Consider the following 17,845-nt stretch of genomic DNA (forward strand, 5'->3'; position numbering starts at 1 on the left):
GAGTGAAGATCTTTTCCCAGTCAGTGGGTTGTCATTTTGTCTTGCTGACTATGTCCTTTGCCTTACAGAAGGTTCTCAGTTTTAGGAGATACCACTTATTAATTGTTGATCTCAGTGTCTGTGCTACTGGTGTTATGTTCAGGAAGCAGTCTCCTGTACCGATTAAGTCAAGGGTATTTCCCACTTTATCTTCTAGTAGGTTCAGTGTGGCTGGGTTTATGTTGAGGTCTTTGATCCATTTTGACTTAAGTTTTGTGCAGGGCAAAAAGTTTGGGTCTATCATTAGTCTTTTACATGTATGCATCCAGTTATGCCAGCACCATTTGTTGAAGATATTCTCTTTGTTCCAGTGTATATATTTGGATTGTTTGTCAAAAATCAGGTGTTCATAGGTATGTGCATTAAAATCAGAGTTTTCAACTCTATTCCATTGGGCTACCTGTCTATTTTTGTGCCAATACCAAGCTGTTTTCAGGATTATAGCTCTGTAATAGAGCTTAAAGTTAGGGATGGTGATGCCTCCAGAAGTTCCTCCATTGTCAGGGTTGTTTTAGCTATCCTGTGTCATTTGTTTCTCCATATAGAGTTGAGAATTGTTCTTTCAAGGTCAGTGAAGAATTGTGTTGGGATTTTGATGGACTGGATATTTCTGTTTCACAATTTCTATAGAAAAATTAAACAACACAAAAAAGATTGAAATAACAGAGAATTTACAAGTCTTGGTTTTATAACTGATGACATTACTAGCAGGCTTCTCTGGAGACAATTATTGTATTTATAACATGCACATTATGAACTATAAGATAAACACAATTTACAACAATGCAGATAAATCTATGTAGTATAATAAAGTCACCTGAACCAGAAAGCTAGAAAGAAAGGAATACTAATTTAGGATTGTGACTGGAAATGTTCAGTGAAGATGAAAGAAGCCCTTGGCCTGGAACTGACAACTGGGATCATAACACCCATATCTAATCTACCAGAGCTGAAATCCAGATTCAAGACTCAAATTTAGTTATTTCTCCCTAAAGATTTTCTTTTTACATTTTAATCTTGTACTGGAAATTTCCTTTTTATTATTTTTTCAGTGATGATTTTTGAAAATACAATACTTTTGTGATTGTGTGTTTTAACATTGTACCATACATTTGAGCAGGTGTAAATATTCAGTTCTTGAGATAAGTGTGTGTTTTATCTTGGAATACACACATTCTTTGAGAGGCTCCTAAGCAGACCTAATACAATCACAGGGGTCTGTGGATGTTTGTCATCAACAGTGGCTGCTCTGAAGGTCAGCACTTCCCAGCAGAGCTGTCTTCTCCTTCTTTGCACTCTCATTTGTAAGCATGTAGCTCACCTGAGGAGTGTTCTTCTCTATGACAGCATGATAGAGGCTGAGGTTACTGTTTCAAAACATGGTTTCAGAATTGTTTGTTAAAAGTTTACTGCATTTATATAAGATATGTTATGACAACAGTAGTTTTTTGTTTTTGTTTTGTTTTGCTTTTGGTTTTTCAAGACAGGATTTAACTGTGAGTTTTGGAACCTATCCTGGCAATCTCTGTAGAGGAGGCTGGCTTCAACCTAACAGAGATCTACCTGCCTCTGCCTAGGAGTGCTGGGATTAAAGGTGAGCACCACCAATGCCTGGCTAAGTGTGGGTTGTATACCACGTTAATGATGCTATCCAATGTTGGCTCTCCTATTCGTGTGGCTGGATTGTCAACACAGAACTGTGAATATTCATCTGAAGAACAGACATCAATTTCCTGTGTATCTAATCACTAATGTCATAATCCTAGTCATGGAGGAGGCAGATATTTCCTATGTTGCTGTCTGGGCACAGAAGAACCACTTCCTTGAGCTTTTCTGACACCTTCAGGATGTGGTTTTTCATACTGTGTATCTCGTACAGTAATATATGGCTGTGTCTTCATTCTTGAGGCTGTTGATCTGAAGATATGCAGTGCTTACAGAGGTGTCCAAAGAGAAAAGAATCTGTCCAGTGAAGTCATCAGCATATGTTGTCTTTCCAGTGTTGGTATTGATCCAGCCCATCCACTTTATGTCCTGTCCTGGTGCCTGCTTCAGCCATTGCATTCCTTGTTCTGTGAAGGTGTACCCTGAAGCCTTGCAGGAGATCTTCACTGACTGCCCAGGTTGCTTCACCTCAGCTCCTGACTGCACCAGCTGGATCTGTGTTTGGACACCTGTGGAGAGAACAAGGGGAAGTGAGAAGTCATGGAACTGCCTCAGTTTACACTGTGGCTGTGGGCTCTGATGTCTTACTTTGGGCAGCTGCCAGTAGAAAAAGGAGCCTCCATACCCACTCCATGCTGTATGAGTTTGGGGATCTGTAGTTTTTTGAGACTAATCAGGCACTCCCTTGCAGGGTGAGGGAGATGAGCCTCAGACTTCTACTCTAAAGGTTTTGCATAGAGCACATTTTAATATTACCAGGACCTAAAAAAAAATTGAATGCAAATCTAATATACAAGGCTCTAATACTCCAGGTGGGTAACACCATGTCTTCCAGCATCTGGTGTTTATGTTTTCACACAGGCTGTGTCATCCCCCAAGGCTTCTGTTTATGCTGGGTCTGCACAGGGACATCTTCACCTGTGCATCTCACAGTCTCACTTGATTCCATTCAACAGGGCCACAGCGGCCTTTGCCTTCTATTCATCACGTTCCTGTCCTATTGAGAGTCAGTAACTTTAACCTTTCCAATGAGACAGCCGTCTGCACCCTGAGACCTTTGCATTTCTCACATAAATGTGTGCTCTAAATGTGTGCCTCACATGGCTTCTAAATATGTGCTGTTCTTGGACTCTTATGGTCCTCTGCACTCCCATGTCAGTGTCTACCAGTATTGATGAAGCGATTGGAAATAAGGTGCATTTGCATTTAAAACTATGAAATCTGTGCTCTCCTTGTACATAATCCATGTAATAAATATCATAAATATTAAAGATTGCCAGAAGTTCCATGGAGGGTTTGGAGGGAATGGTGTCCCTATATTAATATAAAAATTAAAAATTATTACAATAAAAATAGTGAACCAGACAAATAACAAAGAAGAGTTTAGATATCTGATAAGAGGATAGGCAGCTAGACAAATGCGCTGACTTTCAAAAAGTGTTCTATCATCTATTCTATCTTTGTGAGTCTAAAGACTAACATGCAACTCAACTTTTATCATAACTCAGGAAAACTATGACCATAGCTATCTGTCTTCAACTCCATCAAAGACAATAGAAAATAGTATATAAACTCTAGAATTGACAAAGACATCTCATTACCTGGACAGCCACCCAAATTTCCACTGTAATTTTGTGACATCCATTTTCTCCTCATAGGCCACAGTGTGTCTGACAGACTTCCCAGTGAAGCAGGAAATTGTAAATTGTCCTCCTATACTGGCAGTTTGTCAAGCATTTTTCTCTGTGTCCTTCAGAACGTCTGGTAGACTCTTCCATGAAGCAGGAATTCTGCAGCAAAGTTCCATCTTGTTTCAGCAGTCACTTTCCTGTGGGTCCTGGATGCCCACTTTACACAGCACACAAACAAACAGTCAAGACAAGAGCAGTTTCTTGCCCAAAAGGCTAGTCTCAACATATTGAAAGAAATTCCATAACGAGTTTCTTTGATGCCCAACTTCCTTACTGACTCTTTGCTGTTGCCAGGAGCAGTTCTGTCTCAATATCCTGAAAAACCCTAAACTATTTTAAATGCCATATTCTGTAGGTCTTTGAAAGGTTTGAAAATTGCCTATCCATTTGAAATATATCTCTATATATCTAGAAAACCTAGCTAACCTAACTATAAGTTTTGACTAATATAGGTAACTATCAATAATCTGTACTTAAATTACCGAAACAAGAGGAGAAATATACATATATCAAAATTAATCTTAAATTTGGTTCAACAAACGAAAATCTATACCAATACAAAGTATTCATTTCTATATCATATTTCCCCATTTTAAAGAAAGTGAATGTTTGTGATCCTTAACCATTTGTAACCAACCCCATTTAAATGAAAACAAACGTTTATAAACAATATTTGGGAGTTTGGGCACCATTCTTTACAAATTATTTCTGTAGGTTGGGAGGCATGAAACACACAATCCAATTTCTGAAAGCAGTCTAATGAGCACCCACCCCAGGGCTGCTGCTGATAGAATTAATCCTCTTACATTCTGAGCTGGGGATCCCACTACCCTCTCCCCAATGTCACCTGAGTAGGAGCCCTGCTTGTTGTCAAAGCACCTGTGACTCCAACAATTGATTGTAAAATATCAACATATTGTCATCCTTCTTTGGGTGCTTTTAGGCCCAGTTAATGTGATAGTTGGTCACAGAGAACCGAAGGCAGCACATTTGAGGAGCAGCACTTGGATTGCGAATGGCGGTTCTGTTGTGTGATTCCTGTGAGGAGAGCATGTTATATGTTGATGATGTGACTCATGGGATTGGAGACCCCACAGATTAGTGCAGCACAAAACATGCATTTAGTTGCTGGGTGAAGTCTGCTACCAGAGGCGGATCTAATCTCATGAGGCGCAAACGCCATCCATCCAGGGAAAGAAAGTGGATGTCTCCTGAGAATTCATCAGCAATCTCCCCAGCGAGCTGAAATTCTAAAAGTCTAACAATGGACATCTGTTTCTTAGCCATATAATGAAAGTCTGGAGTAAATCTGAACACAAGGAGGGGAGCTGTCCACACACCTGGCACCTCACACCAGACTGAAGGACACTAATCCTTAAACATAAGACTGGAAAGAGAGGAACTTCCCCCGCCTGAGGTTCTACATTCTGTGAAGAGATGAAGGTGGCCTCAAACCCAGGAAATTGTAGGGAACGTGGTGTAAATGCATGAATTGGGTAGTAATAACTTTAAGGTGGGAAAACATCACTTTTACTCTTTCAGGAGGCCAAATGTGCAAACAGACAGTCTGTAATTAATTTACTTTCTTCTCTTTGCCCAAGACAAGTGTGTGTGTGTGTGTGTGTGTGTGTGTGTGTGTGTGTGTGTGTGTGTGTGTTTAGTATTCCAAGTTTGCCTAAAGTCTTTCATTTTAGGGAAAGCATTCACATAAAAATGAATTATTAGCCAGGCGTTGGTGGCACACACCTTTAATCCCAGCACTCAGGAAGCCGAGGCAGGTGGAATTCTGTGAGTTCGAGGCCAGCCTAGTCTCCAGAGCGAGTGCCAGGATAGGCAGGATAGGCTCCAAAGTTACACAGAGAAACCCTGTCTTGAAAAACCAAAAAATGAATTATTAATACCTATAATGAAGTCATTTTTGCAATCATGACCATCTTTTCCTTCTATCCTTCCTCTGAGCTGAAGACTTCACAGGGCAGAGGACAATGCCTTGGGACCAGGACGCCTAAACTTGCCTACCAGAATTGCCTGGGTTCAACACTGTGGGTGGAACATCAAGGCCTGAGATCCCAGGTCACAGTCATATATTTCAGCTGAGAAAACCCCTCATAATAGTATAAGGATATTACAGATAGATTTACAGATGCCGCTGGTGGTGGTGGTTCTGATGAGTATACGTCAATGTTTGAAATTTTACATCAGTCTTTATGTATATGAAATTGATTTTTCTGCTCAAAAAGGCTCATATGTAATGTGTAAAACTTGTATGTGGTTTACAAAGAATTTTTGCTGTACTAAATTTGGAGTCATGTCACAGTAACTACATCATGTGCATTACATGGTCTCTGCAGTTATTTGAGGTCAGGACAGGAAACCTTAGTGTCCCCGAGGACACTCTCACTCTCCAGATGTTTCTCTCACCTACTCCATTTTCTTTTCTGGTGAAAGTTGGGTCTAAAGCGCCCTCTGCTGTTCCTGAGCATCCTCAAATTGAGGTCCTTCCTGAGCACACAGGGAACCTCCTCACACTGTCTCCCCAGTTGGAGGAACATAGGAGGATACTTTACACAGCCATTTCTGTGTCAAGCAGTAAGTTAGATTCAGCACAGTTTCCATAATCTCTAACATAGAATTAATCAAGAGGACTCTGCCTACCACAAGCATTCCCCAAGGATTGCATACACATTAACCAAGACACATGCATATTTTTGATGGAAGTGTATGTCTGCTACTGGAACTTGCAAAGTTAATGTTCTGAGATAAAGAAACATCACACTTTATCAGAACTTTGAGATTACCAAGATCCATTGATCTCCATACTCGTTGTTATTCACCCATTTGTTGAAAACTCTATAGCATGAGGATGATCTGTCAGTATCCAAAGCACTGTAAGAGTTGATGCTGTATCAATGTAGGTCCATGTTCTGTAAAGCCTGCATATTGTAGAGCTGAGAACTTGGACAGGGAAGACAATAAATGTGGGAACAGAGACTGAGGTATAATCTCAGAAACTTCCTCAATTAACAATGAGTTGATGAATGAGACGTGTGGAAAGTAATTTAATAATACATTTGTATACCTTATAGGAATCATACTTACAAGGCAGTGCATTCTGATGTAAATATGTCTTTCATTCTAAGATACTGGAATTCCTGCTGGATCACATGGCCTGAGTCAAACCTACACACATCAAGAGGTCACATAATAATTGAGACTATGAAAGGAGTTGTTTTATTGAGCTCTATGTTTTCCCCAGCCCCCTTTCCTCTCCCTCCCACTATCCCCCCTGGCCCTTAATCTCCCAATTTACTGAGGAGATCGTATCTTTTTTCCCTTGCTAGGCAGATTCATGTGTGTCTCTCTTAGGATACAAAAGTGAGTTTGTTTGTATAGATGCTGATGCTTTGGATCTTACTGGTCAAATTTCTGTTTTACTTCATCCTCAGTGATTCCAACAAATGTTCCCACCTCAGAATCCAAAGGCATTTTTGTCATGATGCACCCTCACGGTTTTCCATTTTGTTGTTTTATTAATGAAAAGACATGTCAATGGAGGTGGTCTCTGGCAAGGAGATTGACAAAATAGGGTGTACTCTAGGAGCATCCCAAGTCAACATCAATTTATTCATAGACCCTTTTTCAAATTGACAGAAGCACTGCAGGTCTGTGATGAAGTAACAGTCAGAGTCACACTCACAGAGTTATCTCCTAAGCAAGTCTCCAGGATGATCTCTGACATCATAGCTCCAGAGCAGCCCAGCTCCCCGATCCTCCAGGGTTTCTGACACACTCAGGATGTGGTTACAACACTGTGTCTGGCACAATAATACATCGCAAAATCCTCAGATGTCAGACTGCTGAGCTCCAGGTAGGCTGTGCTGGAGGATTTGTCTACAGTCAGCGTGGCCTTGCCTCTGAACTTCTGAGCATAGTCTGTATGACCATTTTCAGCATAAATCCTTCCAATCCACTCCAGGCCCTGTCCAGGCCTCTGCTTCACCCAGTTCATAGTAAAGGTAGTGAAGGTGTAGCCTGAAGTCTTCAAGACAACTTCAGTGCAGACCCCGGCCTCCCGAGCTCAGATTCAGATTGCAGCAGCTGAACCTGGGAGAGGACACCTGCAGAGAGAAAGTCAGACTCGATGTTATTGTCACATTAGGTCCTGTCTCCTTTCAGGTTTGGAACAGGTAAGCCCTCACCTGTAGCTGCTGTCACCAGGAAGAGGATGATCCAGCTCCATCCCATGGTGAGGACCTGTGTGCTCAGTGACTGTGGAGAGGACACTGATCATGTGTTGTTGTTGGTGTGGACATCCCTGTATTTACCACATAGACTCACATCATTTGCATATTCATGAGCAGGGTGCTTCTTATTTAAGGACCGAGTCCAGCTGGAGAAGAAGGAGTTAGAAGACACCTAGTTCAGGTAGCAGGATGCTGAGGTCCAAATCCTCATCCTGTCTGAGGAAGCAGCCATTCCTGAGACCTGTGCAGACCCTGTGAATCAAGGCCTAATCTCTCAATTTACAAATAGAATCCCAACCTGGGACTTTTGGTCCTCTTGGTGAAAAAATTGGTTTCAGGTGGGGGAAATAACTATGATTTGATATTTTTAAATCTCCTAAATTAGGAGAATTTGTACTCTTCCCCCATGGATAAACAATATTTGCTTATCTAGCTGGTTACAGCTGTGTGTTTCCTGTGTGTGTCTGTCTCTCTGTCTGTGTGTGTGAGAGAGTGTGTGTGTGGTGTTTCATCCTTTTTTATCTATGTGTTGGATTTTTATAGAGATAAACAAAGGTTGTGTTGTTGAGTGGAAAGGAAGTAATAAAGATCAGGGAGGAAATGGGCAATGAAATTGTCATCTAAAAATGTTATAGAAAAATGTTTTCCAAATATTAAACATAAATAAATCTTATTAAAACAAAAAGTGCAATATTTAACAAAGAATTTTTACTATGTTTGAATATTGTAGACTTCACATACCACCTGTAATAAGTTTTGTTCAGGTAACAGACTTTTAAAAGGAGTCCACAGAGACTATGGAGTCCCCTTGTCTCCTCATCTCATTTCTTTCCTGCTGATTTTTGGCTCCACTGTGACCCCTGCTGGTCCTGAGCACCACTGAAAGTTAGTATGTCTTGTCTTGAGAAGAGAATGTAGCTATAACCATCAAACAAAAGGAACGTGCCATACGGTAAACTTCACAGCTGTCTCTCAAAGAACTCTATTTCTCTTTATTTCCTAGTCCCTATAAAAGTAAACCAATGCTGGATTTAGAGTTGGATTTGGCATTCCTCCTCTAAAATCCAAGCACATTGTTTAGCTACACTTTAGAGTTTCTGTATTGTATCAAGAAGCAAATTCATGTAATACAGAATGAGAGATGAATTTGGGGAGTGTTCCTTGTCTTGGCTTGTTCTTTCAAGATGTGCACCCTCTCATAATCGTCATTTTCCCACGGTTGCCTTTCCTAGTAAGCATACACGTACAAGCAAACATTTCTCTGCTAACACTTATGTTTGAGTCCCACACAGCCAATGAAGACCCGCCTGACAGCAATCCCTGGACACCCTGGAAAGAAAATGGGCCACACCTCCTCGACTGCACTGGATCCAACTTACTCCATTTCAACTGACACTCCGACCAGAGCTTCGGGGGCTGACTTCCATCAAGTTGAGGATTTCAACCTAGATCTTCAGTCAAGCAAATCCCACATAACATGGACTCGATATAATCCATTAGAGACTTTCACTATACTAACATTTTCTTCCCACAGGACCCCACTAGGCTGCAGCTGTCCCATTTCAGCAGGAAGTAACTTGAAGAATGCTACCCCCCTTACCCCATTATTGTCTATTAGGGTAGTGAACACCTAGTTAGGGATAGCTTCCTATTGTTTAAGGTTGGGATTGGAAGGAGGTGTTCAGGCTTGGACACCTCTTTTCAGATGACTTTAGGGTTTAGCTGATGTAGACATAGTTAGGATGTGACATAAGCAGATTGTTGTATCTTCTTGTATTTCATTTTTATTATTGTTAATTTTGGATACTTTGCACTGTTAAGCTTTAATCCTCTTTTAGACTAAAAGGAGAATTATGGAGGACACTGTAAGCCACGCCTACTAGAAGCTGGCTACAGGTGTGCCCCACCACGCCCAACATGGGCATGGTCAAGGTGATGTCAGGGTGATGTCGGATAGGGTTTAAAGGGAGAGACAAGGCACATGGGGTCCTCTCTTTGGCCTCCCTCGCCTTGCTGCTCCTGGCACACTCTGGCTTGCGTTTAGCTGGCTTTTATCTATTAAAGATATCTTAACCTCACAGATTCTATATCTTCTCTTAAGTTCAACTTTCACAGTGTAGCTTGAGTTCACAGAGCTCAGCTTCAGGAAGAAGAGGCTCTTGTTTTCCTGGAAGCACTGAATGGATGTGACAGAGATTGATTGTAAGTGGAGCCTCTATCATTCCTAATGTTCCTCTCACACTAGGGTCTTCTCTGCTGGCATTTGGATCCAGCTCATCACTACCCACTACTACTACAGAGTGACTACAGAGAATTATGGCATGCTAAATCACTATACTGAAAGACCCCAGACCCCTAAGGGCCACAGGATCCCAAGGAGCCCCCGAGACTCAGAAACCAGACCAAGAGCTGTAAAAGCAAGAGAGTTTATTGAACGAATGTGCATTCGGGTGTCAGGAATACTGGGAAAGCTGCGTGCCCCAGCATGGGGTGCAAGCTCCTTATATAGGAAAAAACCGCAGATCAACATGCAGGCAAGGGGCACAAAGTGATTGATTACAAAGTATGATCTCATGTTAGAGTGGTCACCCAGGTGTGACCTGCTTTTCTACAAAGGAAAAACCACAGAATGTACCCTGAAAAGTCCCCGATTGTCTGTTGGTCAGGTGTGATCCAAAAAGGATTGTTTGTCTGCCCTCAGGTTGGAGCCAATTTCCTTGTCCTGGGCCAAGGCCTGTGGGAAACTTTTTCTCTCAGAAAACTAAAATCTTATAATACCTTTGGAAATTAATCATCATTTTATTGCTAGACCAATCTCATTTTGCTTGGAATCATGGAGTTGATCTAGCAACTGTCTTAGGTTTTCTGGTCAGAGTCCTTGGCTCCTAAGACACTTTGTGCCTTCCAGTTCCTGATGAACCAAGCAACCCCTCCATCAGATAACCTTTCAGGACATCTCTGCTTCTCTGTGTTCGCCAGGAATACCTGTTTACTTTCCCTAAGCCTGAGAGTGGGCTATCCTTCTCTGTCTCTGTCTCTGTCTCTGTCTCTGTCTCTGTCTCTGTCTCTGTCTCTGTCTCTGTCTCTCTCTGTCTCTCTCTCTCTCTCTCTCTCTCTCTCTCTCTCTCTCTCTCTCCTCTCTCTCTCTCTCTCTCTCTCATTGTACGGTCCCTCCCATCAAACACGAGGTCCATGGCTGAAAAGTTTCAAATGTACACCCAGATAAAAATTTCCCTAAACTTCTTATTTTACAACTTCTCCCTAGTCTACTTTTTTTGAGACAGGGTTTCTCTGTGGCTTTGGAGGATATCCTGGAACTAGCTCTTGTAGACAAGGATAGCCTCCAGCTCTGCCTTTCTCTGCCTCCCGAGTGCTGGGATTAAAGAACTTTGCCACCACTTCCTGGCCCCCTAGTCTGTTTGTTGCATTATATTTAAAATCAAATGCAGATTGCTCCAGCAACTACCTCTAGGTGTTCCTTCAAAATATCTGCATCCTGGGACAAGATCAAATTGGCTCATCCCAGGCAGTCCTGCCTCACAAATTGCCCCAACTGATGCTCACACGTCTCTAGCCCTAAAAGTTTCCTCAGAGCCTGGAAGGCCTGGACACAGCCAACATTCCAGCCTCTTTGGTTCCACCCACTTGTGGGAACTCATCCACCCAATAGCCTTTGAGGAACCAGCCCCTTCCTCTTGGAGTCTCAGGTGCTGTATGCAGAATTGGAAGGGAGCTCTTGTCTTTGGTGGTGATTCCAAATCAAGTCTCAGCTTGCAGAACTCTGGGCAGAAGGCCTCAGTGTTTCTCTATTTCATTTCTTAATTCATGAGTAAATATGAAATAAATACCTGACTTCCCTTTATTCAGATTTCATGAACCATTACACCTCCCAACAATGATGTCTCCATGTCAGCAGGAAGTAGTCACAGAGAAAATTTCACCTAATCATTTGTTTGTTGTCAACAAATGTCTGGGATGTTAGGTTTCAAACAAGGGACAAATGGCAAAGGTGCCTATTCACATTATCAAGGCAGAAACTGGACACCAGGTTCTCCCTGCCTCCCTCAGCCCTACCTGTAACAGGGTCCTCCTGGCTGGCTTATCCTTTCATCTACCCTAAGCATTCCAGCCCTGGGCTGGCCTTCCCTACCTGAGCTGCTCTTCTGTGTATCACCCAACTGTTTCAAGTTACCTGGTCCTTTTCATCTCTTTTGGGTATCCTGGATCCTTCACCTTCTTCCCCTGGCATCCCTCCCCTCCTGGCTCCTCTCACTCCTCACATGACTCAGGGTAGTGTCCACTCTGGACTCCCCAGATGTTCACACACCTGGCTATGCTTTCCCACAATGATATAATAAACTTTCTCCTCCAAAAACAACTGGGGTCAATTGTGTTCCTTTAAATTTTAATTCTTTTTTTAATTCACAAATAGCCTTCCCTAAGTCCCACACAATTACAGCCTAGGCCTCAGCTGAGTTTCCTATAAGTGGCTCATGTCTGTTTTAAACAAAGGAGAGAAGCTGGATGAAAAAATATACATCAGGAGACACCATAATGTAAGTTATATGTTAAGTAACTGCATCAGGTAAAATACAAATGGGTCACATTGGTGCCTAATGTGCACAGTTCTCAGGGAAAGTAGAATACTTGAGACCTGTTAGGGTGTGTGGGTCACAGAGTGTGGCCTCACCTCCCCTGTGATTCCCCTAATGCAAGCACTGTCCTAACCGGATACCACTGAGTCTTTGTCTGAGTCTCATGAGGGAAAAATCATCACCAATACTGCAGACTTCACTCGGGGTGAATCCAGAGGCTGCAAAGGAGAGTGTCAGGGACTTTCCAGGCTGCACCAAGCCTCTGCCCTGACTCCACCAGCTGAACCTCACACTGGATGCCTGCAAACAGAGAATTCTGTCAGTACACAATCACAGATGCCCAATAACCCTCTCACTTCCTTTTCCCCAAATACTTAGTATCTCTCCTAATGTATAAATTACCTTAGAAGAGAGTAACAAGGGAAACCCAGCTCAGTATCAAATCCATGGTGAGTATTGAGTGTTCAATGATGACCACAGAATGGGAGGACCTGTGAGTCCAGAGCTCGGTGCCTCTGTCATGTCTGTAGGGTCAGGACAGGTTTTCATGGGCAGAGGGGGGCATAATTTGCATGTCTTCCTGCTGTGTCATGAACTCAGGGGCAGGAGCTTAGTGGAGACAAATAAGGGTGCAAATGTCTGAGATGAAATAAAGACCAAAGTGGAGTTTATGGTATCAAAGCATCACTTACTGTCCAGGGACATAGCCTAGTTGGTAGAGGATTGTCTTGCATTTTTGAAGCCCTATGTTTATTCCCAGGACTGCATGATAGGCAAGAGGATGGGGCAGGGGAATGAAAATTTTGAGTTGTGTGTGGTCTGTATGGAGCTGTTTGTCAGGAAGAAGAGTGAAGAAAGAATGAATGAGGAAAAAAATTGATTTTACTTAGTATCATTTTAGGTTTTAAAGAAAATGTAAGTTTTCAGCCCTACTTCAGTGTTCTCTGTGTTGGTAAGCTCTTTTCCTAACTTTGGTAAATAATTACATTTTTTTAATTTTTTAATTTTTAATTTTTTAATTCCAATTTTTAATTGGAAATTCAGAGAAACAAAACCTAACCAAAGTCATTTGGTTAGGGTCTGTGAATAATGAATGCATATATTACACTGAATTAACACATTTTGCTGAAGCCATAGCTGAGTGGTACAACATATCAGGCATAAAGTCCATGAATGATCCTCCAAAAAATAATAGAATGTCTATGTAAATATGAACCCTGAGAACATTCTTTATCAATGATAAACACACATTTTGATGGCCATATTTAGCAATTTGCTCCTCCAGGGCTGACCTTCCCCACCTACCCTAGAGTCCTGCTCTTCCCCCATCACAAAGGTGCTGCCAGCTCTTCTGTGACCACCTTAACAGACAATGGGACAATGTCCTTTCAGCCACATCATACTCTTCTGAAAATCCTCAAACATTTGCCTTCCTCCCACCACCACCACCTACTGAGCCCAATGACACACTCACATACACACACACACACACACACACACACACACACACACACACACACACACAGCAGAGGAAGAGAAAGAGACTGGAAAAGTATTGATTAAAGCTGGAGAAGTCATGAATTTTGAGAGTCAGCAATATTTGGATACACGAAGAATTTGAGCGGGGATAATATTTGGCACAGAATTCTGGTTAGAAATTCACAAAAATTAATTAAAAATGTAGAAGTAACAGGGAAATCTCCCCTTATGCATAGCTCCATTGTGAGTGGTTTTTCCTTCAGTGCTAACACTGAAGGGAAAGCCAATGTATCCAGGGCTGGGCTCCTCAGCAGGATCTGCAGGGTTAGGGTTACACTGGTTTTCAGGAGCAAAAAGAGGCCTTGTTTGCATTTACAGCTCTGTATGAGGAGTTTTGTTGTGGAAGAATTAGGCATTTGAATGCCTATAGCAAAGGAAAGAGACAAGTCAAGTGATATGGAAAGAAGTAATTACTGATTATTTACTATGTATTTGTGATATAATTCAGTCTTATTTTTAATTTACCTTTCTTTTTTGCTGCAGCCACAACTCTCTCTTATTAGCTCTACAGAGGTGTGGTAATTTTAGAAGGATTAGCAAAGTTTTATGCATTTTGAATCTAGGTATTGAATTGAAGAAACTGGTTTCAAGGATGTAGCTTAGTGTTAATTCATGCAAACAACTGGTGTGTGATACCCAGTACTGAAGAAAATTATATGTAAATTCCATACACTATTACTTTTCTGTAAGTGACTTAAATTTGAATATTTGTTTGCATTAATTATTAATCTGGTGAGGCCTGTGTTTTGATTCCCACTACTGTACATCAGGGTCACTAGTTTTCAACATTTTCAAACTAATAAAGGAACCATGTGTGTCTCTAAGAAAAGACAGAGAGAAATCTAGAGCCTCCACTCTGGACTGTGATCTTGTGTCCCTCCATCCCTCCAGTCCTGTCCCCTCTCCGGACATGAAACTCTATCCTGATTGGGTGAGACTCAGTATGAAGAACCTTGAGGTTGCCTCTCCATGAGATTAGACTGTCCATTCCTGGCTTCCAATTGAGGAATTTATCCTATAATGAGATGTACTGTCTCCATGGTGACAGAGAGGGCCTTTGAACTGCGTCATTTCCTTTTCTGTAGCAGTCCCAGGAGAGTACATAAAATCTAGGAACTAACTGATCTTGTATCCTTCTAGGGGAGGGTTCTAACTGCCGTAGGAGATGGTCTCCTGGGCCTTGTATGTGGTTAACTGAGAGGAGTAAACTCTGAGTAGATTCAGGAAACACCCTTGCTGGCCCCTCTATACTTACCCCTCAGGCTGTGCATAGCTAAATTATTTTGCTTTGACTTTCTGATGTCTCATGGCAAAAATACTTACCAATGTCAGTGATCATGTGGACATGTTGTCATTTGAAAATCACAATATACACTATTGGACTGTGTCCCTCTATAATTTCTTTGACAGATCATGGTCTCCAATTGATTAATCTCACCCCATATAGGGATTGCCCTGAAATGTTTGTAGACAGTTTAATGCGCTCTCAGCACTCATGTTCAGTTCAGGACGGTTCTCCTAGGAATCTTGTGTGACTGTGATGAATCATGGCAGCCATAGATGAAGTTCTGTGGAGGATGGAATCTTTACCTCTCCTTGAGAGATCCAGTGTGTCCCCACAGAAGTCAGCCCTATTCAACTTGCATGGGTCCATCCAGTTCAAATATAACAACTACCCAACATTCTTACCCCTTTTAATCTTTCTGTGGATGGTTCCCTGGAATTCACAGATAATGGGAATCCTCTTCCCTTTCTATCCTGACTCTGGGGTTTATATCTGAGTAAGAGATTTTATGATGTTGCTGAAACTTTATGTTGCACACAGGACATTGAGGGGACACTGACCCTGGATGACAGGAACTTTCTGTAAGTAAAATACATATAGCCATGCTATCAATGCCAGAATTATTTGTTCATGTCATTGAGCCTTTGTAGAGACAAGGTATGTGTGTTCTCCTAATGAAAACAGAAGAAAAACAAAAAAGCACAGATATAGAGAATTCATTAGATACAGATATGTGAAAGTTAGAGTCATAAATCAAGGGGGGTTATAAGTGGCCCTTCACATCTCTAAAAACAAAAATCTCTCTCAGTCTCTCTCTCTTTCTCACTCTCTCTCTCATCTTTCCCTTTGTGTACATGCGTGCGTGTGTGTGTGTGTGTGTGTGTGTGTGTGTGTGTGTGTGTGTATGTGTGTGTGTGTGTCGTGCTGTGTGTGTTGTGTGTCGTGTGTGTGATGTGGGTGTGAGTGAGTGTGTTGTGTGTGTGTGTGATGTGTGTGTGTGTGTGTGTGTGTGTGTATGTGTTGTATGGAGGACTCAGTGTCAATCTAAACGTGCTGCAGAGACAATCCAATTTCAGGAAACAGGCAATGATCACCTGATGACATCAAGGCCTCTCCCATCATCAGTTCAGGATCCCCTGCTCTGGCCCAGTGTTATGTGAGCAGGAGCCCAGAATGCTGAGAGAGTAACAGACTCTATACCAGAGGACTCCACAGTGTGATAATTGGGTCATCTTCATCTCTCAATTGATAAAAAAGTGTGATTACAACTAACAAAAGCAATCCAGGATTAGACTTACTTATAAATGATTACTTAGAATTGAAATTATGAGGAAAGGTAAAGGGACTCCTCACAAATCTTTGGTAACAACTTCTACTAAAGTATTCGGTGTGCTGTTAAGTACATCAAACTGAATTTTGACATCTGTTTATGTTTGTTCTGATATTGCTGATCTATTTTCCTAGTCAAATTCTTATTATAGTATATTCCCAGCTACTTTATCAACAATTCTAATGTCTTTAATTTAGATCACACACACACACACACACACACACACACACACACACACCATAATGAATTGTCACAGCTTCGTATATTTTGTTTCATTAAAGAATACACATTTCAATGGAGGTGGTCACTGATAAAGATCCCATCAATTTGTGGTATAATGCAGGGCACACTCAGTCATTTTCAGATGTCATTTGGAAAAAATGACAAACACCTCATAGGACTGTTAGGAGGAGGCTGCAACAGGACAGTCAGGTTCATTATTTCTTTGTAAGTCTCCAGGCTGCTCTTCTGTCTCATCTCAGTCTCTGCTTCCTGCTCCTCCAGGGTTTCTGACACACTCAGGATGTGGTTGCAACACTGTGTCTCTCACACAGTAATAGACTGAAGAGTCCTCAGATGTCAGGCTGCTGAGCTCCATGTAGGCTGTTCTGGAGGATGTGACACTGGTCATGGAGACCCGTCCTTGGAACTTCTGTGCGTAGTCTGTGCTACCAGTTCTGGGGTTGAGACGTCCCATCCACTCCAGCCCCTGTCCAGGCTTCTGCTTCACCCAATGCATATAGTACTCGATGATGTTGTAGCCTGAAACCTTGCAGGACACCTTCACTGAGGACCCAGACCTTACCAGCTGAGACCCAGACTGCTGCAATTGGATCTCGCCTTGGACACCTGTGGAGAGAAGGAAAACTGGATGCTACTGTCACCTGAGCCTCTACTGTCCTCAGGCCTGGAACTGGAGTGCCTCTTACCTGTAGCTGCTGCTACCAGGAAAAACAAGCTCCAGCTCCAGCCCATGGTCAGGATGTATGCACTCAGGGACTGTGGAGATGAGGTTAGTCACCTGTTGCTGTGGTCTATGGACATCTCAGTATTTAGCATCACGAATTCAGGTCATTTGCATATCCATGAGACAGTTAGCTGTTATTATCAAGACCTGATCCAGCCTGAGAAGAAGGCAGAAGCCTCTGAGTCAGACAGCAGGACACTGATTGACCAGTCTTAACACACTCTTATTGAATACATCCATTAAATCATCCCTAAGCTCTTCACAGACGGACTCCTTCCCACTGAGACTGAAGTCTCCACTGTCATGTTCCTCAATCTGAGCCACACTGAATGGTCCATGAGCCAGCTGACCTACCTCAGTGTGAAATGTGTTTGTGACTCAGGGACTTTCCAGGCTGCATCAAGCCTCTGCCATACTCCACCAGCTGAACCTCACATTGGACACCTGTGAAAAGAGAATCCTGTCAGGAAACTCTCACAAATGTTCACTG

At 42.1% G+C, this 17,845-nt stretch overlaps 1 pseudogene and 2 gene segments (V, D, J or C); all 3 read right to left on the minus strand.

Annotated features, from left to right (window-relative positions):
* Positions 1–1,896: 1,896 nt before the first annotated feature.
* Positions 1,897–2,338, minus strand: LOC100770976. The segment is given in 2 exon segments: positions 1,897–2,213; positions 2,293–2,338. Coding segments are annotated over 2 exon segments (363 nt in total).
* A 4,847-nt stretch (positions 2,339–7,185) lies between these two features.
* On the minus strand, positions 7,186–7,640 carry LOC118238974 (annotated as a pseudogene).
* Positions 7,641–7,682: 42 nt separating this feature from the next.
* Positions 7,683–17,363, minus strand: LOC113838716. The segment is given in 4 exon segments: positions 7,683–7,785; positions 12,368–12,534; positions 16,939–17,237; positions 17,318–17,363. Coding segments are annotated over 4 exon segments (615 nt in total).
* Between the last annotated feature and the right edge of the window lie 482 nt (positions 17,364–17,845).

The sequence above is a fragment of the Cricetulus griseus genome, chromosome 5 (assembly GCF_003668045.3).
Source record: "Cricetulus griseus strain 17A/GY chromosome 5, alternate assembly CriGri-PICRH-1.0, whole genome shotgun sequence".
Taxonomy (NCBI): domain Eukaryota; kingdom Metazoa; phylum Chordata; class Mammalia; order Rodentia; family Cricetidae; genus Cricetulus; species Cricetulus griseus.